The sequence below is a fragment of the Eucyclogobius newberryi genome, unplaced genomic scaffold (genome assembly GCF_026437365.1).
Source record: "Eucyclogobius newberryi isolate DKJ021-1_F unplaced genomic scaffold, fEucNew1.0.hap1 SCAF_12, whole genome shotgun sequence".
NCBI classification, from domain to species: Eukaryota; Metazoa; Chordata; class Actinopteri; order Gobiiformes; family Gobiidae; genus Eucyclogobius; species Eucyclogobius newberryi.
In genome coordinates, this window is record NW_027315746.1 from 38,463,202 (window position 1) to 38,485,689 (window position 22,488).

The following is a 22,488-nucleotide window of genomic DNA, read 5'->3' on the forward strand; positions in this document are numbered from 1 at the left end:
ACGGCAACCAGCACTGAGCCTGAAAGCAGAGTGCAGTTAGCATTGCATTAAACAGTTTCATAACATTAAGAATAAAATCAAACATAAACGCGTACCTTTAAAAACACTGGACTGTTGAGACCCTTTAAAATGCATTACAAATTACTACATTACAAATAAGTCTTTTTACAAAAGGTTAAAACATAAAGATGTCAATTGTTTGGCTCACCAGACAACACCATGCGCTCAGGGCTGCTCAGGGAGAGGAAGAGACACACTTGACCTATGACCTTTATAGTCTCATGTGACTAGTCACATGACTGAGCCAACCCTGCCACATATAGAATACAATACAATACATTTTACCCTAACCCAATTTTAACAAAGTAAATGTTTTCATCTCATTTAAAATGCCTGTAAACCAAAACGTATGTAAGTCTATGGCAGTGTTTGTCAAGTTGCCACGGTAACATGCTTGCAGATAGAGGTATGCTATCATTGGTTTTGTCGAAGGGGCACTGGATAGCCTTTCTAAAATATAGCTATATAGGGGGACCGGAGGGTGTGTTCCAACTACAGAGGGATCACACTCCTCAGCCTCCCATAAGGTCTATTCCAGGTCCTGGAGGAGAATCCGACCGATAGTCGAACCTCGGATTCAGGAGGAGCAGGTTTAGGTCCTGGTCGTGGAACACTGGACCAGCTCTAGACTCGGGTGCTCGAGGGTTCATGGGAGTTTGCCCAACCAGTCCACATGTGCTTCGACCGTGTCCCTCGGGGTGTCCTTTGGGAGGTGCTCCGGGAGTACGGGGTCCGGGGCCCTTTGCTCAGGGCTGTCCGGTCGCTGTATGACCGGAGCAGGAGCTGTGTTCACTGCAGTAAGTCAGACCTGTTCCCAGTGCATGAGGGACTCCTCAGGGCTGCGCTTTGTCACCGGTTCTGTTCATAGTTTTTATGGACAGAATTTCTAAGCGCAGTCAGGGGTCGGAGGGTCGGTCAGGGGTCGGAGGGTGTCCGGTTTGGGGACCACAGGATCTCATCTCTGCTGTTTGCAGACGATGTTGTCCTGATGGCTCCATCAAACCCGGACCTGCAACATGCACTGGGACGGTTTGAGCCGAGTGTGAAGCGTCTGGGATGAGAATCAGCACCTCCAATTCCGAGGTCATGGTTCTCGACCGGAAAAAGGTGGCTTGCCCTCTTCAGGTGGGTGGGGGGTCCTTGCCCCAAGTGGAGGAGTTCAAGTATCTTGGGGTCTTGTTCATGAGTGAGGGAAGGATGGAGCGTGAGATCGGCAGGCGGATCGGTGCAGCGGCTGCAGTGATGCAGTCGCTGTATCGGACCGTTGTGGTAAAGAGGGAGCTGAGCCGAAAGGCAAAGCTCTCTATTTACCGGTCGGTCTACGTTCTGACCTCACCTATGGTCATGAGCTTTGGGTAGTGACCGAAAGAACAAGATCGCGGATACAAGCGGTCGAAATGAGTTTCCTCCGCCGTGTGGCTGGGCGCTCCCTTAGAGATAAGGTGAGGAGCTCGGCCACACGGGGGGAGCTCGGAGTAGAGCCGCTGCTCCTCCAGCTGAGGTGGCTCGGGCATCTACTCCAGATGCCTCCTGGGCGCCTCCCTCGGGAGGTGTTTCAGGCATGTCCCACCGGGAAGAGGCCCCGGGGAAGACCCAGGACACGCTGGAGAGACTATGTCTCTCGGCTGGCCTGGGAACGCCTCGGGATCCCCCCGGAGGAGTTAGAGGAAGTGTCTGGGGAGAAGGAAGTCTCTGCTCAGACTGCTGCCCCCGCGACCCGCCCCCGGATAAAGCGGAAGAAGATGGATGGATGGATATTTTACATCAGGGGTGGGCAAGCTACGGCCCGCGGGCCGGATCTGGCCCAGAGGCCCTTTCAATCCGGCCCGCCAAGCTTTTCCAAGTAATATTTAAAAAAAAATAATAATAATAATATTTTTCCTTTTTTGCCCTCAGGCTTCTGTCTGCACGTGTATCCTTAATACATAAGACGTGCAATCAATTAAATAATAGATTCAATAGCCTATATTTGACAGAAAAGTTATATTTTATTTGATATTTAATTTGTAGGATTTTTTTTTTTTCACACCAATGATGGCGAGCCGGCCTCCGCTACAGGCCTGGATTCAAATATGGCCCTCGGAGGAAAAGAATTGCCCACCTCTGGTTTACATCCTTGGGTTCAGCTCACCATTTGGCACAAAACTTATATTTGTGGCATGAAACAGGACATCTCATGCCAGAGATATGCAAGTTTTAACTTATAAATAATCATTTTTGTTAACGAGCCACATTTGGAATTGTATCAAAATCAAAAGAATTACCTCTAATTACACATGGGAGTAGTTCATTGCGAAACATTTTCAAGTTTTTTGACTGAAAATCCAAGGTGGAAAAAATGGCTGAACTCCCTGTGCGGTTTAGGGCGGGGTCATATATAATTCTTTACTTTTACCTGACATGAGGTATGTTTGTACCAAGTTTCATAAGTCTACAGTGAAAAAGGCCTGTCAATGCAGATGGCGCAAGCGAGTTATTTTGCGACTTTATTTTGCGACTTGCGGTGAAAAAACTTTTTTAGCCACAAATCCTGTCACAAAGAGTTTTCGTTAATGTTCAATATTGGGGTAGTTTTTGGGAGAAAAAAATTATAAATAAGGCTACCTCAAATAAATTGTCTGTTTGCTGTAACCTGAGTCAACATTTTTCAAGTGGGTCGGTCGGTAGGCAAATTCTTATTCTTTTTACTTTGAAGGCAAAAAAAAGATCAAAATTTTGCCATTTTTTGAGTCGGAGGGACCACCAGGGGTCAGGCTTCAACAGTCAATGACGGAAAACGTCTCTATCAACCCGATCAGGAGACTAAATCTCACGATTTTAAGATATTTCAATGGACCTTTTGTACGCCACTATCCTTCATTTTGGTAGCGAAGGCGAGCGGGGGGAACATGCGGGGGACACGGGCGCCGCCATATTTGTTGTGATGACGCTGCTGGGCGTGTTTCAATCCCAGAATGCATTGCGTAAGTCAAATTTCACACCGTGATAGAGCATGACATGTACTATGGAGAGTTCAGTGGCGCCGACAGAGGCAAACTAATTTGTAAAAAGCAACATAATGAAGCTTATGCGCGTTCTGTTTTATTACAGACGCATGTGGAGGACTGAATATGAAGACGCACATGTGTTGCACAGTGCGTTATCAGTCCTTTGGGATGAGATAGGTTTACCAACGTGATAAAAATATTCGACACGGTGATTCAGGAAAGTCCGGTCGGTGAGTCGGTGAAATCATAGAAAAATAAAAGATTTTGACGTTTTTTCAACAGAAGCTGATATTTTTTTTTCAGTCGGCGAGTTTCAAACCGGGTCGGTCGGGTTACGGCAAACAGACATATTATTTTGCTCAGCCTAACGGAAACTTTTTTTTCTGCCATTTTTTTCTACTATCAAAACTTGAGCTGGAGTCACGTGATTTTGTCACATTGTGCCCGGCCACAAATGAACCTGTTATAAATATTTTCAGTTGTCTACAACAAATAAATTGTATTTTATGAATTTGTATAGATCAAATTTGGAGATGGCGCTAGAGAGCCATTTTATTAGCTAGCCACGACATTTGCAAATCATTGCGTTCAGCTTGGAAATCTTCACAAACACTCGAAAGGTAGATTTAGTTTAAAATTCACTCTCACCACACCGTGGTTTGTGTCTTGTGGACACATTTGAAGTGTTTTCAATGAAAACTGTAGAAGGAGATGCCAAATGTACGACGAGGTGCTCTTTTGTCAGCGCTGTGTTTGATCCAATATGGCCGACTTCCTGTATGAGTGAGTGTCATAATTTTTCCAGCAAATATTTTTGGATCAGGGTCCCATTGGGCCCACCTTAATCCATTTTTGAGGTGGCGCTACTGAGCCGTTTTTCAATATTTTTTCATGGAGTCTTTTTGATACCACTCTCCGCATATTTGTCCTCGTTTACGACCCAATTTTTGCATTTTTCAGACCCCCGGATACAATTTTTAAGTCCCTCACCGGGAAAATTCTCGTCCTTCGGCTCGGGCCTATTTAACACAGTTTTGTTTTATGGTGGTGAAATCATTTTCAATATTTTGAATCTAGTGTTGTTAACTAAAACCCACTCAAATTTGTATAGTATCTGGTCAGAGCTTGCTTATGGGACAGTAGGAAGATGTTTTTAGGGATTTTTCTGTGTGAGAACGAGGGAATTTTCTTTGTTTTTGTGAACACAGCTCATTGTATCATGGGAGAGCAGACAGAGCTGAAACATCACGAGACTCAAGAGACTTCAGAGAATTCATGGTCAAGTCAACAAACTGATCACTTGAGACTAAAGCTGTTCTGTAGATGTATCTGTCGAAGGGTCTGCTCCACAGAGGCGGATCCAATAACAGTGAGGACTATGGGCCAACTGGCCGAAGTAGTTTTTACCTTCACAAACACACGCATGCCTGTGTTAAATAACCTGCGATACTGAATCATAAGACAAACACTGCAATATTACGACTTGCAAAATAACAATATTCGTTTCAACATTTGCAAAGTGTATACAAAAGTAGTCTATATCTAATATTTTCCTGTAAAGTCCCAGAGCTCAGTTCCTTTCAGCTCTCGTCTGTTGTGGTGGTCAACTGTGTGTCCATAATGCTTGCTAGCGTCTTGAATTGTTGACCCCAGTCTCCGAGCGAGCTAAAATCCCCCATGTCTTCCATTACCCATGATTCTTCAATGGAACTCAACGACCCCGCCTCTGACCCCTCCCCCTCATACGCGTATGTTGCCCGTGAATCGTATGCTGGCGCTACGTCTTTCCTTTCCCCCAGTCTCTCCTCGATAACACTCCTGATTATCTCCGTATTGTCCCCATCGGCAGCATTTCCTCTCCGAAGAATGGAACTTTCGTGAGCTGCTAAGATGGCGCTAGCAGTTTGCCGGTGGACGTCAGGAGATCGGTTCATTTTGTTCTTATGGGAGGACAGGTGCCGCAAGACTCCATCACCGTAGCAAGGGCGGTCCTTCCTGGAGGCGGAGCCGGAGCTCTGGATGCTGGTGCGCTTTGATTGGCCGGTGCGTAGTGTGCACATGTCATAGGCATATGTGTCCCGCTCGCCCCCACCTTCGTCGTTGTAGTGGATGACATTGTCACGAAGGTCCTCTTTAGACGCCATGAGCGCCTCCTTCTCCTTGTGCTGCCGCTGAGCCATGTACAGGACAGACACTACTGTAAGACACATACAAATGAAGTTATACAGGGAAATACACTTTGGACACCAACACACTAAAGGAAACAGTGAACTCAAATAAAGCAAACTTCTAGGTCTAGGGCTGTAGTCATTTAGTCCAGTGGTTCTCAAAATGTTCAGCTCTGGTGCACGCCAGCTTTTCAGATCTCTGAAACCTTAAATACCCCCTTTGAGGTTTACCTTTTAAAACAATATTTTTAAGCATTTATATTTGACCTGCTGAATGATTATTAAGCTATTTAGAACATGATTCATTTAGAATGGCCTAATTCCATGTGTAATTGCTTTTTTATATCAACATTTCTCATCAGGAATTTTGTCAACCAAGCAATTCTCATTTGCAATGGTTTGAAAATCAGTTGATAATACCAAACGCAATTGAAGCCTTAATAGCCTACAAAACATTGGGCTTTTTTTGCCTCTTAGCAGAGCGATAGCATTGACAAGTTGACTGCTGAGAGCTTCCTAATCCTAATAAAACAACCCTCATAGGCAAAAATAACGCATGTTTAACATTATAGTATTAATACAGTCCAATTAAGAGAGCTTTTGTGCCTTAAATAACGCACAGATGTAAGCAACCTGCATTTGACCTGCGAACTTTAACAGGACTAGAGCAGGGAGCATTAACAGAACGACCGCTGTTCTGACCACTTTTATTGATTCATTTTACAGACATTTCACAATTGTCTGATAATTAACCCTTAACTAGTACATTTAAAGACATATTTCCTTTGGGCCGACATAACATTGTTTATTTAAATATTGTTCTTGGGAAATTCCCAAAAATATGTTTTTGTTGATCAACCCACCCTACATACTAAACATGTGACCAGATTATCCACTTGGCCCCGGATCACTGGACTTAATGACCACAGACATGTGTCGCTGACATTTGTAGTCATGAAGTCATTTGAGCTCCTGGTCCTCCCCCTCCTCATGTCCCTCACCTACCCTCTGCTGGACCCCCTTCTGGACCCCCTTCTGGACCCCCTTCTGGACCTCCTGCTGGACCCCCTGCTGGACCCCCTGCTGGACCCCCTGCTGGACCCCCTGCTGGACCCCTGCAGTTCGCCTACAGAACCAACAGGTCTGTGAACGACGCTATCAACCTGGCTCCTGCAGCATCTGGACTCCCCGGGAACCTACGTCAGGATCCTGTTTGTGGACTTGAGCTCTGCATCAACACCACCTCCTGCTCTGCTCCAGGACAAGCTCTCCCAGCTCAACCTGCCTGACTCCACCTGCAGGGGGTGCACTGACTCCACCTGCAGGTCCTCGATGGATCAGGGTGTTCCTTTAGGCTCCCTTCCGTCTCGGAGGGAGATGGTGCACACCGATGCGTCTTTCACAGGATGGGGTGCGACATGGCAAAGGCGCATGGCTCAAGGAATGCGGTCTCCACCAGTCAGCAGAGAGCACATAAACGGGCTAGAGCTGATGGCAGTGCGCCTGGCGTTGGACTACTTCCTTCCAGTTCTGCGCGGCAGACATGTCATGGTTCGCTCCGACAACACCACGGTGGTTCATCACATCAACCACTTGGGGGCACCGGGTCGGTGAGACTGATGGACTTGACTCAACAGCTCCTTGTGTGGGCTGCTCCCCACTTTCTCAGTTTGAGAGCGTCCTACATTCCCGGTCCACGGAATGTGGTGGCGGATTTTCTATCCCGTCAGTGTCCACTGCCCTGGGTCCGACACGGCCTTCTCAGAGTATGGTGAGTAGATAGAACACACAATCTCCAGTGCACGGGCTCCATATACACCCCAGTTGTACGCGAATAGATGGAAGCTTTTTAATGGTTGGTGCCAGAGGCGGGGTCTGGATCCAGTACACTGCCAGGTTTCCACCATTCTGGAGTTCTTGCAGGAACTCCTGAAACTGGGACGGTCTCCATCGACCCTCAAGGTTTATGTGGCTGCAATATCATGCTGGCATGACCGTGATGATGGTGCCTCAGTGGGAAGTGACAGGAACATTTCACTTTTCTTGAAGGGGGCGTGGCGGCTTCACCCTCCTAGACGCCGTGTGGCCCCGTCTTGGGATTTGTCCCTGGTGTTGGACGCACTACAAACCCCCCCATTTGAACCGTTGGATCAGGTAGATCTTAAATGGCGGGTCGGTGAACTACAGGCCTTGTCTGTTTGTGAGTCCTGCTGCAGGTGGAATGCTGAGGACTCTGGGGTCACTTTTTGGCCAGATGCCTCTTTCCTTCCTAAGGTGTTTTCTTCAAGTCGTACTCAGCCCCTCCAACTTGCACGGTTCAACACTGGGGCCCCTGGTAACACACTCTGCCCGGTCCGGGCCCTGGAGGTGTACATACGAGCCACGACACCTGTTCGGAAGTCAGATTGCCTCTTTGTGTGCTATGATGGTCCAAGAAAAGGTCAAGCGCTTTCTAAACAGCGCCTTGCCCGATGGGCGGTCGAGGCCATTGAGCAGGCTTATGTTTCTCAGAAGCGCCAGCCTCCAGATGATGTGAAATTCCGCTCTACCAGAAGCCTGTCCACCTCCTGGGGGCCATGAGCAGAGGGCCCCTGGATGCCATAGCGCAGCGGCCTCCTGGACTTCACCATCTACATTTGCCCGATTCTATAGAATCAATGTGGCGGTCCCCAATCCACTAGAGAGGATCCTGAGACTGCACCCTTCCTCGTTGTAAAGTAGCCGTGTTTTGTCTCACATTTTGTATTGTCCTATGGGATCCCTTGGGACATTGTTGATATTTGACCGCAAGAGCGATCAGTCCCTTGGAATCAGCGTTGCTTGCGAGAAGAAAAGGGACTGGGCTCTCGGTGTCACGTGACTATATAGCTTCACAGAGAGGTCACAGAGAGGTCACAGAGAGGTCACAGGGAGGTCACAGGGAGCTCACAGGTGACTTTGTTGTCATTAGTTTCTCGACCTGCGCAAAAGATGATCATTCAGTGCTTTAGGCACCGCCTCTGGAGGTCATCCAGGATTCATAGAACCTTAGTTACATCCGTAACTTTCGTTTTTACTCATCGCTTGCTCCTCGTTTTTTGAGATTATGTGGGTGAAATGATGATTTTTATCACCAGCAGTGGAGCGAGTGTCTTTTGTCCGACGTCATAATCGGAAGTCTATATTTTAACCACAAATTGTCCTTTTAATGAGAGCGTTCTAAGTTGTAATCGCAACGTTTTTCTATAATGTTCTTCTTCAAACTTTTGAAGTGAATAGTTTTGACTTATTATGAGTTATAAAAACTTCTTAATTTGTATTTAGTAACATATTGTGTCTGAGTAACTTCCCTTGAAGATGAACAGTTTAAAAGTGTAACAAGTTATTCATATACTGTATCTATTGCACATAGTACACATGATAATGTCTTACCAATGAGCAGAGCCACACAGAGCAGGATACCCATGAGTGCCCCAGTGTTTAGCCCCACAAAGAGCACCTCAGATTGGGCAGAGCAGGTGAGGAGTGCCCCCGCTGTCCCGCAGGAGCACACACGGATGCTGAGGGTGGAGGTGCTGCTCTGGACTGGGTACCCGCTGTCCTCCACCACCACCGCCAGCAAGTACTTCTCCTCTAGGTGTCTGAGGAAGTTGGAGTGCCGTGTAACGATCCCTGCTGAGTTATCTGAGGAGAGAGTTGGCTTGAATTAAGTTCCGTTGTTTGAGCGCTACATTTTTACCATAAGTCATCCTGAGTATGTCATATCAAAGCACCAATACTTTATCTGATTATCCCTCGTGCAACCTGACTTGATATATTTTGAGTGACATTTCCTTTACTTTGGTTCTGTTATACTTATATGAACCTGTTTTACCTTAATTTAAACTTAATTAAACATTTTTGGCAAAACGTTACGTACTGGTCCTTATCAGAATGTGTTCGCAAAAGTCGCAACAATCTCGTATGACGACCTGTCATCAAGAAGAAGAAATTCAATCTTTTCTGGAGACTCTAAATTTACCTGCCATGACTGAAGAGCAAAACTAAAAAATAGGAGCTGAAATAACAACTACTGAAAATCATAAAGCAATAAGAAGACTAAAAGACAATAAATATCCGGGAGTGATGGGTTCACTTCAGAGCAATGTAAAGCTCTAAAAGACACACTTATTCCTTTGCTTGTATCAACTTGTAACTGGCTCAGATCCCTGCGAGTTGAAAGAGGCCATCATCTAACCCATATCCTTTTGAATGAGGACTATCGTAGATACACCACAATTATGTCCAAAAGAATGGAACAAATACTCCCAAACTGAATCCACAAAGATCAGACAGGATTTATTAAAAGACAACAAAGGCAGCGTACCCTACACATAATGAATCACTTACACAAAGCGCAGAATGAAGCTGTAATAATTAAGATAATCTTTATCTGTCCCACAATGGGGAAATTCCAGTGTTGCAACACAGATTACAGAAGTAAATAATAAAAAACAGATAACTTAAAAAAAAAAAAAAAACTTGATAGAAAACTTATTGCACATGGGTATGACAGTATTGCACATGGGTATGACAGTATTGCACATGGGTATGTCAGTATTGCACATGGGTATGACAGTATTGCACATGGGTATGACAGTATTGCACATGGGTATGTCAGTATTGCACATGGGTATGACAGTATTGCACATGGGTATGTCAGTATTGCACATGGGTATGACAGTATTGCACATGGGTATGTCAGTATTGCACATGGGTATGACAGTATTGCACATGGGTATGACAGTATTGCACATGGGTATGGTTGTATTGCACATGGGTATGACAATATTGCACATGGGTATGACAGTATTGCACATGGGTATGACAGTATTGCACATGGGTATGACAGTATTGCACATGGGTATGACAGTATTGCACATGGGTATGATAGTATTGCACATGGGTATGACAGTATTGCACAAGGCTATGACAGTATTGCACATGGGTATGACAGTATTGCACATGGGTATGACAGTATTGCACATGGGTATGACAGTATTGCACATGGTATGACAGTATTGCACATGGGTATGACAGTGTTTGTTGTAGAGTGTGACAGCAGCAGAAGGACAGACTGTGAAACGTCTCCTTCACACGGGTGGATCAGTCACTGAAGCTGCTCTCCAGAGGGGACAGAGTGTCCTGCAGGGGAGAGAGTGTCCTGCAGGGGGCGACACTCATGGTCCAGCATAGACCCTAACCCTGTGAGTTTAGCCAGGACCCTTCTGTCCCCCACCTCCTGCACCGAGTCCAGAGCACAGGCCAGGACGGAGCTGGACTTCTTGATGACTAATTAGTTTAGACGATGAGATTTTAATTCTGTTACCTGGCCATATTTATTTCAAGTGTTAAGCAAATTTCAAATAAATTATGTGTTATAAAAAAATGTAGGGGCTCTTTACGATGGTCCAACATCAAGAATTAAAATCAACGGTCACCTGACAGACCCTCTGACTCTGGAAAGAGGGGTGATACAAGGCTGTGCTTGGTCCCCCTTCTTGTTTACTTTGTACTTGGAACCACTGCCCGAATATATTAGACAATCAAAACAATTCATGTTTTGATTGATGGGATGGAACATAAAATTGCCTTCTACACAGATGATAATCTCTGACCAACCCAGGAATGTCTATAACCAATGTGATGCATTTTAAATTGGTCCAATGCCTGGATTCAAATTAAATGACAACCCTCTTTCATCTTTAGAAAGACTTATCCTTTAAAATGTATTTGCAACTATTTTGGAGAAAAATTATAACTAGTAGTGCACCAATATGGACATTTTTGGGCGATATTCTGGGCCAATAACCGATATTAGGCAGAATTTCTCCCATTATTTAAAGGGAGTGTCTATAGAGCCGCGGGGCGTGGCCGAAACTGCCATGTTATTTTGTGCCGCGGCTCCTGAAACTGCTGCGCTATTTGACCGCGCCATTTTAGACCGCGCCGGGTTAAGGTTAGGGTTAGGGTTAGGGTTAGGGTTAAGGTTAGGGTTAGGGTTAGGGTTAGGGTTAGGGTTAAGGTCAGGGTTAGGGTTAGGGTTAAGGCTAGGGTTAGGGTTAGGGTTAAGGTCAGGGTCAGGGTTAGGGTTAGGGTTAAGGTTAAGGTTAGGGTTAGGGTTAGGGTTAGGGTCAGGGTCAGGGTCAGGGTCAGGGTCAGGGTCAGGGTCAGGGTCAGGGTCAGTGTTAGGGTACTCCAAGACTACTAACATACCGTTTTACCCAAAACATCCAGCAAAACCAGGAGCAAAAGGTGAGCAAACAAGGAAAACTCAAGACTGTTAACGCTACAGGAACAAAACAAACAAAGCTAACGGTCCGCGGCGCCGGTTGAAAACAGTCCACCTCACAAGCTAATGAGGCTAAAATAGCTAACAGCCAGTAATCTGCCAAAAGACAAAGCTCCATCCCTGAAGTAGGGCCTTCAAGCTCGGTCTTGTCAGAAGAAGAAGGGAAGATCACCTTACATCAATTTGCCCTTATGATGCATGAAATGGTAGCACTGAGAGCAGAAATGAGAGTGGCGCTTGACGTCCAAATGGTATCCGACGTAAAGGAATCAGAAAAGGTTTGTTCATAAGAGTTCTATTAAGAGTGTGTTTTTAAAACTTCCTATAATCTGTCCTTTCCCCCTGTATCTATTGAGTTGTAACAAAGAAATTTCCCCTTGTGTGACATTAAAGTCTTCTAAATCTTATCTTATCTTAATGAACAGAATTCACAGACATAGGAACTTGTCCTGGTGATTCAGTGCAACATGAAACAATAAAACAATGATAAAACAACCTATATAAGTCAAAAAGAAAAATCTGATCTAAGATAAAAAATAAAAATAGGCTTACTATATACACAACATTTACAGTAGAATTTACATATGTAGTGCAGAAAGTGAACAGGGCAGGGAGTATTTAAATTATGGTTAAAGTGACAGTGTTTAGGAAGAGTTCATGAGTCGAGAATGGCAGAGGAGACGTCCAGGTCCTGCAGAGATGGAAGTCTGCAGCTGATCACCTTCCCAGCAGAGGGCGCTGTAGTCTCTGTTTGTCCCTGGCTGTGGCTCCAGCATAGTACACAGTGATGGAGGAGGTGATGGAGGAGGTGATGGAGGAGGTGATGGAGGAGGTGATGGAGGAGGTGATGGAGGAGGTGATGGAGGAGGTGAGGATGGACTCAATGATGGCCGTGTAGAACTGCACCATCATCTCCGCTGGCAGCTTGGCTCCTCCCACTTGAGGTCCTGGTGATGGTGGTGCAGAGATAGTGGGCTGGGGGCTGTGACTTTCCTGAAGTCCACGATCAGCTCCACGGTCTTCTGCGCGTTGAGCTCCAGGTTGTTACCGCTGCACCAGTAATAATTTACACTATTAAACTTGATAATCTATGGAACATAGATTGCACATTTCATGTGCAATCTATGTGCCGTCGTGACACATATGTGCCCCACCGCCGCAATTGTCGGACCATGTTGGCCTCGGTGAAACTGAGAAAAACAGCATTTTACTTTTTTTCCCCCAAATGTGTGATTTTCATTTTTTTGCAGAATGTGCTAGTTGAAGTTATGAATAAGCCCCTGTGTGCTTCAGATAACACTATTGGTTGTCTTAAACGTATACATTAAGCTGTTAAAAATGTGGAGTTTTGGGGTCTTTTTCCTGCTCTCCTGGGGGGCGTCACCTTTTTCTAGCCAACGTGTTGTTTACATTTTCCACCAATCAGCTGTGATCCGCATGGCTACAGCTGCGTGCTCTGCTCCGTGTTTTCTCTCATTACTCCAGACCGTCTGCAGAGCACAGTCTTCAGAGCTTACATTTCCTGGACTACATTGCAACGGAACTGTTTACTCAGGTACACTTTTACTTTACTACTAAATTATTGCTTTAACGCTGTGTTTTAAGGCAGTCTCGTGATCACTTTAGAATCTTACTTGTCTGCTCCGGTGGAGCTAATGCTAAGCTAACATGTTGCTTCAGTGCACTCTGCAATACGGGCTTAATGTGACTACTTGCTGTTATCACCATGTTATCGGGTTATTTTTCGGCGTGGGTTGGCCCGTGGGTTGTGTGGGTCGTGCTTTGTGTCTGTTTTATGGTGCTAAACCGGCTGTTAGCCCCGCAGCCCGGAGCTAAACGCAGCTATTCGGAGCTAAGTTGTAAGCTAAACTTTGCTATGTTATGGGTTATTTTTCGGCGAGGGAAGAGAAAAAAACTACAACTCCCGATACCACTTCTGGTCACGTGGCTTACGTACGTCGCACGTCACGCACGCACTGCGTCACTCGAACCAATCACGCGCTTGCCTGGCCATTATCAGCTTCCTGTGTCTCTCTGTGCACGGTGTTGGGAGAGACAACAGGACGGCTGAACCAGGTAAGCTTTGCGACTAAAACACCCGCTTTTAATCACTTTAATGTGCGCCGGTTTTAAACTCAAGTGTATGTTTATGTTTTGGTGTGCCGTTCTGCAAGTGTTTTGCTTTTACGAGCCGTGTTATCTCAAGTGAGCTAGCTAGCCCCGCTAGCCGAGGGCAGATGTCCCAATATCTCCGCGTTTTGCTACTTAAATACACCGTTAACGTCACAATGTGAACTGTTATCTGTGAAGCGTGTTATTCCCATATTACTGTTAACCCTAATCCTTTTATCCCCCTTTTCAGAATTGGCAAAGACACCCTGACTGACACGACCTGTCTCTACGTGAAGTCTGCTAAGGAGCGTGGTAAGTGTAAAACATTATTTTGGTGATTTTCATGTTTTAATGATTAGAGTATAATTAACCATAAGCAACATCTGTTTTTAAGGTGAGCCTGCAGTTTGTAAATCAAGCTTCAGATCACTGTGGAAACAGCTTCTCCCACACATCAGAAGCTGCAGGCCACGCACAGATCTCTACAACAGAATCTAATGTGCTGTCTTTAAGATAAGATATAAGATAAGATATTCCTTTATTGTCCCACATGGGGAAATTTCATTGGTGCAACGCAGGTAGATACAGAGGTAGATACAGAAGAACAGATCACCCATAGGAAGTCCGAAAAACACTCTCAGTAGAAGATCTCCTATAAATAAATAAAAAACTCCCATAGACAAATAAATAAATACATAAATACCATTGCATGTGATCACGACAGTAATTGCACATGAATATGTGTCAAGACAGCACATTAATTGCACATGAATTCCAACAACAATTGCACATATGACAGAATTGCACATGGTTAGGTCAGTATTTGCGAGTGTTCAGTACTAACAGTGTTTGTTATAAAGTCTGAAAGCAGCAGGAAGGAAAGACCTGCGAAACATTTCCTTCACACAGCGAGGGTGGATCAGTCTCTCACTGAAGCTGCTCTCCAGAGCGGAGAGAGTGTCCTGCAGGGGACAGAGTGTCCTGCAGGGGGTGACACTCATGGTCCAGCATAGATGTGAATCTAGCCAGGACCCTCCTGTCCCCCACCTCCTGCACCGAGTCCAGAGCACAGCCCAGGACAGAGCTGGACTTCTTGATGACTCTGTCCAGCCTCTTCCTCTCCCTCTCTGTGATGCTGCTGCTCCAGCAGGCCACACCGTACAGGAGGGCTGATGCCACCACAGAGTCGTAGAAGGTCTTCAGGAGTGGCCCTGTCACTCCAAAAGACCTGAGTCTCCTCAGGAGGTAGAGCCGACTCTGGCTCTTCCTGTACAGTGCGTCTGTGTTATGAGTCCAGTCCAGTTTGTGGTTCAGATGATCACCCAGAGTCACTCTCTCAATGTCCCGTCCCTGGATGTTCACTGGTGAGGGGGCAGTGGGGTGGCGTCTGCGGAAATCCACCACCATCTCCTTGGTCTTCCCCGCGTTGATGAGGAGGTGGTTCCGCTGACACCAGTCCACAAAGTCCTGCGCCAGTCCTCTGTACTCCGCGTCATCGATGTCCGTGATGAGTCCGATGATGGCAGAGTCATCAGAGAACTTCTGCAGGACACAGCTGTCCGTGTCATGTCTGAAGTCTGCAGTGTAAAGGGTGAAGAGAAAGGGCGCGAGAACAGTGCCCTGGGGCGCCCTCACACTGCAGGTCCGAGTGTCAGACACACAGTTCCGGGCTCTCACAAACTGGGGTCGGTCTGTGAGGTAGTCCAGGATCCACTCTGCCAGGTCAAACTCCACACCAGCCGTCTCCAGCTTGTCCCTCAGGAGCAGCGGCTGGATGGTGTTGAAGGCGCTGGAAAGATCGAAGAACAGAATCCTCACAGAGCTGCCAGGCTTCTCCAGGTGAGAGAGAGCGCGGTGCAGCAGGGAGATGACGGCGTCCTCCACTCCGATGTCAGGCCGATATGCAAACTGCAGCGGGTCCATGGCTGAGCTCACGGTGGAGCGGAGGTGGTCCAGGACTAGCCGCTCCAGTGTCTTCATCAGGTGGGACGTGAGAGCCACTGGCCTGAAGCTGTTGAGGTCTTTGGCGCGCGGTGTCTTAGGCACAGGTACCAGACAGGAGGTCTTCAGACCTGTGGTACCACCCTCAGCTTCAGGCTCATGTTGAAGACATGCTCCATAACTCCACACAGTTCATCTGCGCAGGACTTAAGGAGCCTGGGGCTGATGCCGTCAGGTCCTGCTGCCTTCCTCACTTTAATCCTCTTCAGCTCACTCCTCACCTGAGCTGCTGTGACAGTCAGTGGTTGGCAGGGGGACTGTGTGCTGGGGGGATGGGTGAGGTGAAGTGGGGAGCTGATGGTCCGGGGCAGATAAGCGAAGAGGAACAGATGCAGGGCATTGTCCAGCTGTGGAAGAGGGAGCATGCAGCTGTGCAGGGGGAGGGGCGGGTGACCGATCAAACCTCAAGAAGTGAGCATTTAAATCAATCACCCACTGTAGATCCCTCTCTGTCTGGGCAGGGGGGATTTTGAAGCCCGAGATGGTTTTCAGGCTCCTCCACACTCCCTGAATGTTCTTCTGCTGCAGCTGCTCCTCCATCCTCCTCTTGTAGCCGGCTTCAGCCTGCCTGATCTTCCTCCTCAGCTCCTTCTGCACAGTCCTCAGCTCCTCCTTGTTCCCTGACCTGAAGGCTCTCTTCTTCTCCTTCAGCAGAGCCTTCAGTTCACGGTTAATCCAGGGCTTGTTGTTTGGAAAACACTGCACCGTCCGGGAGGGAACAATGTTCTCAAAACAGAAGTTGATGTAGTCCGTGATGCACTCTGTGATGGTGTTGATGTCCTCCCCATGTGGGTCATAAAGCTCAGTCCAGACAGTGGTGCTGAAGCAGTCCTTCAGAGCCTCCTCGCTCTCAGCAGACCACATCCTCACCTCACGGGACACCACAGGCTGCCTGCGCACGATGGGTTCATACACAGGCCTCAGATGTACAAGGTTGTGGTCCGAGCTGCCCAGGGGAGGGAGGGGGGAAGAGGAATAAGCCTCCTTGGTGTTGGCAAAAAACAAGTCCAATGTTCTATTGTTCCTGGTGGGGCAGGTGACATCCCTCTTCTGTTGGTAGAACAGAAGAGGGAGAAGCGTGGTTAAAGTCATCAGAGATGAGGAAGAGAGCCTGTGGGTGCTGTGTTTGCAGCCTACAAGTGCAGGAGAGCAGTGCTTCACAAGCATTTTCAGCATTGGCAGACGGGGCTACATAGACTGCGATCAAAATCACATGTGAGAACTCCCGGGGAAGATAATATGGCCTCATGCCAATAGCCAATAGTTCAATATCCCTGTTACATAGCTGCTCCTTCACTGTGCAGTGTTCGGGTTTGGACCAGCTCGTGTTCACATACACCGCCAGACCTCCACCTCTTTTCTTCCCGCATTCTTTCGTTCTGTCCGCCCGCAGCAGATGAAAATTGTCCAAACCTACAATAGAGTCTGGCATTTCTGCTGTTAACCAGGTCTCTGTGAAAATCAAGACGCTGCTGTCCCTATAAATCCTCTGGGACCGCATGAGGCTCGCTATTTCCGTCATTTTATTTTGAAGGGACCTCACGTTACCCATGACTTCGGCGGGAACCGACTTCCTGTTTCCTCCTCTCTTCTCTCGGAGTTTACGTCCAGCCCGTCTGCCTCGTTGCGTTTTCCTTAGGATGTCCGCCGGGATAACGTGACGATCTCCGGGTAAGACGACTGTTCTCCGCAGTTTCATTAGTTCCTCCTTTGTGTAAACGCGGTACGGCGCCGGCCGGGGGGCGGGGCCGGGGGGCGGGGCCGGAGCCGGGGGGCGGGGCCGGAGCCGGGGGACTCAGAGCCAAGACACATCGCCACGACACGACGAAAACACTCAATCCAGCCGAATAAAGTCAAAACAAGTTAATTTAAAGCGATTCCAGTGCGTGTCCTGATCGTTCGTGAAGTTCCTCTTTCATATAAACGTGTATATAAACGTGTAGCGACGACACGCCGTACTTTAGCGGCGGCCGGAGGGCGCGGGGGGGGCTGGTGGGCTCGCTCGGAGCTGGCTCACATCACAACAACACGACGAAAAACGCTCAAATCCAGCCGAAAAAAACGCTCAAATCCAGCCGAAAAAAAGGCAAAAACAGTTGAATTAAAAATGATTCCAGCGCGTGTCCCTATCGTACAGTAAAATAGAAAAAATATACTAACTATATTTACAAAATATAGGAGATAAAGCACAATAAGTGTGAGAAAAAAGAGAGAGCATTTACACCGGGCTGCTAGCTGTACCAGCGTACTTTCGGACCCTCACCGCCAGCAAGCAAAGACATCAGGATGCATTACAGCTTTGACTTTGCACAGCAGGTACTAATAATAGTGCAAATGCAGAATAGCAATTATAGAGACATATTAATCAAATGTCATATGTATCAATCTAATCTCCTTTCTCTCTCTCTCTCTGTCTACTACAGATACACTTTCCGTCCAACCCTCTGCAGCCGGGGCCAAGTTTCACTACACAATGGACATCCACTTCCTCATTGCTGGCCACACCAAATTCTCCCCTGATTGCGGCTTTGGACTTATCAAGCGAGCATACATGAAGACCAGGGTTGACACTTTGGAAGACATCGCTGAGGTTAGTTTATATGATTTGACTACTGTAATGTGTAAACATTAGCCTGGCAAAACTTCAGTGCTGCTCTCTGCTTAAGATATGTTTCTTCTGTTCTCATTTTTTTACATTGTCGCCCTTGTCATCAGGTCGTGGAAAACAGCTCTCCTGAGTCTCACCTCAATATCCCACAGCTTGTTGGAACGGTGGATGGCAAAGTGTTTGTCAAGAACTTGGACTGGCAGAAGCATCTGAGTCCCTTCTTCAGACGGCTTCCAAAGCTTAAGAGTTATCAGCACTTCAGGTATTTATATTGAAACTCTCACATTGTGTTAAAAAAAATAAATAGTTAATGAGTGTTTTATGTGAAATAGTTAGCCATTTCTTAAATGTCCTGTTATTTGTTTACAGCTTTGATGCCAAGAGCCGAGAGTTACAGCACAGAAGAGTGCACAGACGAAGAAGAGGATGAGGATGTGATCTCTGATGTAATTGGACTCTGGTGGTGTACATATCATATCTATTATCTCATATCTCATATACTCAAAGCCATGGACCCGTTGCAGTTCGTATACCTGCCCCTGGCATCTGTTTATAAGAGTTCTTCTATTAAGAGTGTTTTTTAAACTTCCTATAAGTTACTGTCCTTTCCCCCTGTATCTACTGCGTTGTAACATTAAAGGCTATCTTATCTTATCTTATCTTATCTTTTGTTGTTTGTGTTGCACTGAATCACCTGTGAATTATGTTTATCGACAAATGCAATGAACCCTATTCTCATTCTGATTCTTTGATTCTATTCAGGGCCTTTTGTAATCCAAGTATTTCCATTTTAATACAGTAACTTCTAATTCTGATTCAAGTCCAGTTACCATCAATAACAACACTCCTCTTGAGTCTTGAGTGACAGCTGTAGGGGGAGGTGGTGTCAGTGTGACAGGGGGGAGGGCTTATCTCAATGAGATGCAAATGAGCCCCGCCCCCCTGTGACTCTGGGCTCACTCCGGTGAGAAACTTTGAGCCCCGTTTTCTCAGTGAATGGGTTTGAGAGTTGTTTACATTCAAATGACCACAACTTACTCAAATATGATCAGATCTACATGAGTGAGACATCATTGGAAAGCTTTGAATTCACACTTTCAGAATAACTCAAAATGTCTCCGGGTAGACATGTAACTGGTTTAGCCACGGTCAGTCACATATTCATGTGCAATTACTGTCGTGATCACATGCAATGGTATTTATGTATTTATTTATTTGTCTATGGGAGTTTTTATTTATAGAAGATCTTCTACTGAAAGTGTTTTTCAGACTTCCTATAAGTGATCTGTTCTTTTCCTCTGTATCTACTGCGTTGCACCAATGAAATTTCCGAATGTGGGACAATAAAGGATTATCTTATCTTATCTTATCTTATAACTATATTTGTATAGCACATTTTACCCACACAAAGTCTCCAAAGTGCTGCACAGAGTACAAAACTAGCACAGATAAAATATCTAAAAATTATACAACATTATAATGTTAGTGAATAAAGGTGCATTTTTAAACAAGACTTAAAAGCATGAACTGAAGTTGCAGTCTTTATGTGCAGGAAGAGCATTCCAAAGTTTGGGGCCGACTACAGGAAAGGCCCTCAGACCTTAGCGAGCGCAGGAGTGTAGGGAACAATGAGGTCTGAAATGTATGCGGGGGCCCGGGGGCCCTTCCCTAAAGCACTTCAAGAACAAACAATGACATTTTAACAAACTCTAAAATGAATGAGGAGCCAGTGCAGTGAGGATGAAATAGGTTCTGAACTAACTGTAAGCGTGACAGGTTAGCTTGTTAGCTTGGCTGATCCCAGTGTACAGTGCATTACAGTAGTCCAGACGTGATAAAAGCACGGATCACCCGCTCCAGGTCGCTGAAAGATAAAAAACCCATTTGAGTTTAGATAAAAGCCTGAGGTGATAAAAACTAGATTTAACCACAGCATTTATCTTCAAGCTCAAAATCTCCATCAATGATGGTGCGCTCGGTTCCTGGTGGTCATGCGGGGAAATAGGCTTGTCGAGGCGGTCGGCTTTCCACCATCGCATTTTGAAAAATGAGAGAAAAAAAATAAAGTGATATTTTCATAACGCCATGTCAAAGTGCTCATTATTCACAAAGAAATGCTGATCGTTGATAAACTGTTGCCAGAAGGCTCACAATGTCCATGTTTTTGAGACTGTCCTGTTTTATTGGACTAAGATCAACATCATCATCATCATCAACATGATCATCATCAAAATCATCAACATGATCCTCATGATCATCATCATCGTCATCATCATCATCATCATCATCATCATCATCATCATCATCATCATCATCATCATCATCAACATCATCATCATCATCAACATCAACAACATCATCATCATCATCGATATCATCAACATGATCCTCATCATCAACAATCAGAGATAAATTAGATGAAATTACCCCGGCTATTAGCCCTGAACTAGCCCAAGCTGTAAATCTAACGTCCCATATAAATCCACCTGTAAACCTAGAAAGGTTCACAGCTGCTGATCAAGCAGAGATAACTTCAGCCATTATGTCCTCTAAAAGCTCATCTTGTGTCCTAGACCCCATTCCAAGCAGACTCCTCAAAGACATTCTTCCCCTAATTATAGACCCTATTCTTAATATAATAAATACTTCACTCCAAAGTGGCTATGTTCCACAGTCCTTCAAACATGCAGTCATTAAACCTCTTCTGAAAAAGCCTAATCTAGATCCCGACCTATTGGTAAACTACAGACCTATTTCAAATCTTCCCTTCGTCTCTAAAATCCTTGAAAAAGTTGTAGTAAAACAGCTTTGTCGCCACCTGCAGGACAATAACTTATTTGAAGTTTTCCAGTCAGGGTTCAGAGCCCACCACAGCACTGAAACTGCACTAGTTAAAGTCACAAATGATTTGTTATTAGCCGCTGACGATGGACTGGTCTCAATCCTGGTTCTGTTGGACCTCAGCGCAGCGTTTGACACCATCGACCACAACATTCTACTGCAGAGGTTAGAATGTGATGTAGGTGTTGGAGGAACAGCCCTCAGCTGGTTTAAATCCTATCTATCTGATAGGTTCCAATTTGTTAATGTAAACCAGAGCTCCTCACCAAGCTCTAAAGTAATTTACGGTGTGCCACAGGGTTCGGTACTCGGTCCAATTCTGTTTACTCTTTATATGCTACCATTAGGCAACATTATTAGAAAGCATGGCATTAACTTCCACTGCTATGCAGATGACACTCAGCTGTATTTATCAATGAAACCTGATCAGAGCGATCAAGTAGACAGACTTAGTGCTTGTGTGAAGGAGATAAAAACCTGGATGACACTAAACTACCTGCTTCTTAACCCTGAAAAAACCGAGGTCATTGTGCTTGGCCCTAAGCATCTACGAGACGCTCTATCTGAGCAGATAGTCACACTGGACAATGTCAGTGTAGCCTCCAGTTCTACTGTAAGAAACCTTGGAGTCTTATTTGACCAGGAGCTCTCATTTAAAGCTCATATAAATCAAGCTTGTAAAACAGCCTATTTCCATTTGCGCAACATCGCCAAAATCAGAAGAATCCTGCCTAAAAGTGATGCTGAAAAACTTATCCATGCATTTGTAACGACTAGATTAGACTACTGTAACTCCCTGCTTGCAGCGTGTCCTAAAAGCTCCATAAAAAGCTTTCAACTGGTTCAAAATGCAGCAGCAAGATTACTAACAGGAACAAAAAGAAGAGAGCACATTACGCCAGTGCTGAAGTCTCTTCACTGGCTCCCCGTCGAGTCTAGAATCAAATTCAAAATTCTACTCTTGACCTACAAAGCCATAAATGACATGGCCCCATCCTACCTCAAAGATGCTATAGAACCATATCATCCAAACAGAGCTCTTCGCTCTCAGAATGCTGGCCTTCTGGTGGTGCCAAGAGTCTCTAAAAGTACTGTAGGAGGTAGAGCGTTTAGCTACCAAGCTCCTGTGTTATGGAATCAGCTCCCGACCCATGTTAAATATGCTGACACAGTCTCTTCATTTAAGTCCAGGCTTAAAACGTTCCTCTTCGAAATCGCTTATGGTCAGAGTAGTTAGGAACAGAAAGATAAACCCACAGCTTCAGCTACGCTGCCCTAGGAGTAACTATGCTGGGGAAAGTATGGCAGCTTGAGCACTATCCTCTTCTTCTTCTGACTACTTATGCTATCAAACAATATTTATTTTTTGATTCCACTTGCAAACTGTTCACCGCCTTCTTT

The 22,488-nt window shown here is 45.8% G+C and overlaps 1 protein-coding gene across 1 annotated transcript in view; it reads right to left on the reverse strand.

Annotated features, from left to right (window-relative positions):
• Window positions 1-4,589: 4,589 nt before the first annotated feature.
• LOC140356779 (cadherin-12-like) overlaps window positions 4,590-22,488 on the reverse strand; it is a 91,642-nt gene continuing 73,743 nt past the window's right edge. Inside the window, exons 11-12 of the mRNA XM_072441976.1 lie at window positions 8,627-8,878; window positions 4,590-5,244 (exon numbers count right to left, since the gene is read on the reverse strand). Coding sequence (XP_072298077.1) covers window positions 4,628-5,244; window positions 8,627-8,878 — 869 coding nt within the window. The 3' untranslated portion in view covers window positions 4,590-4,627. The remainder of the gene's footprint in view (window positions 5,245-8,626; window positions 8,879-22,488) is intronic.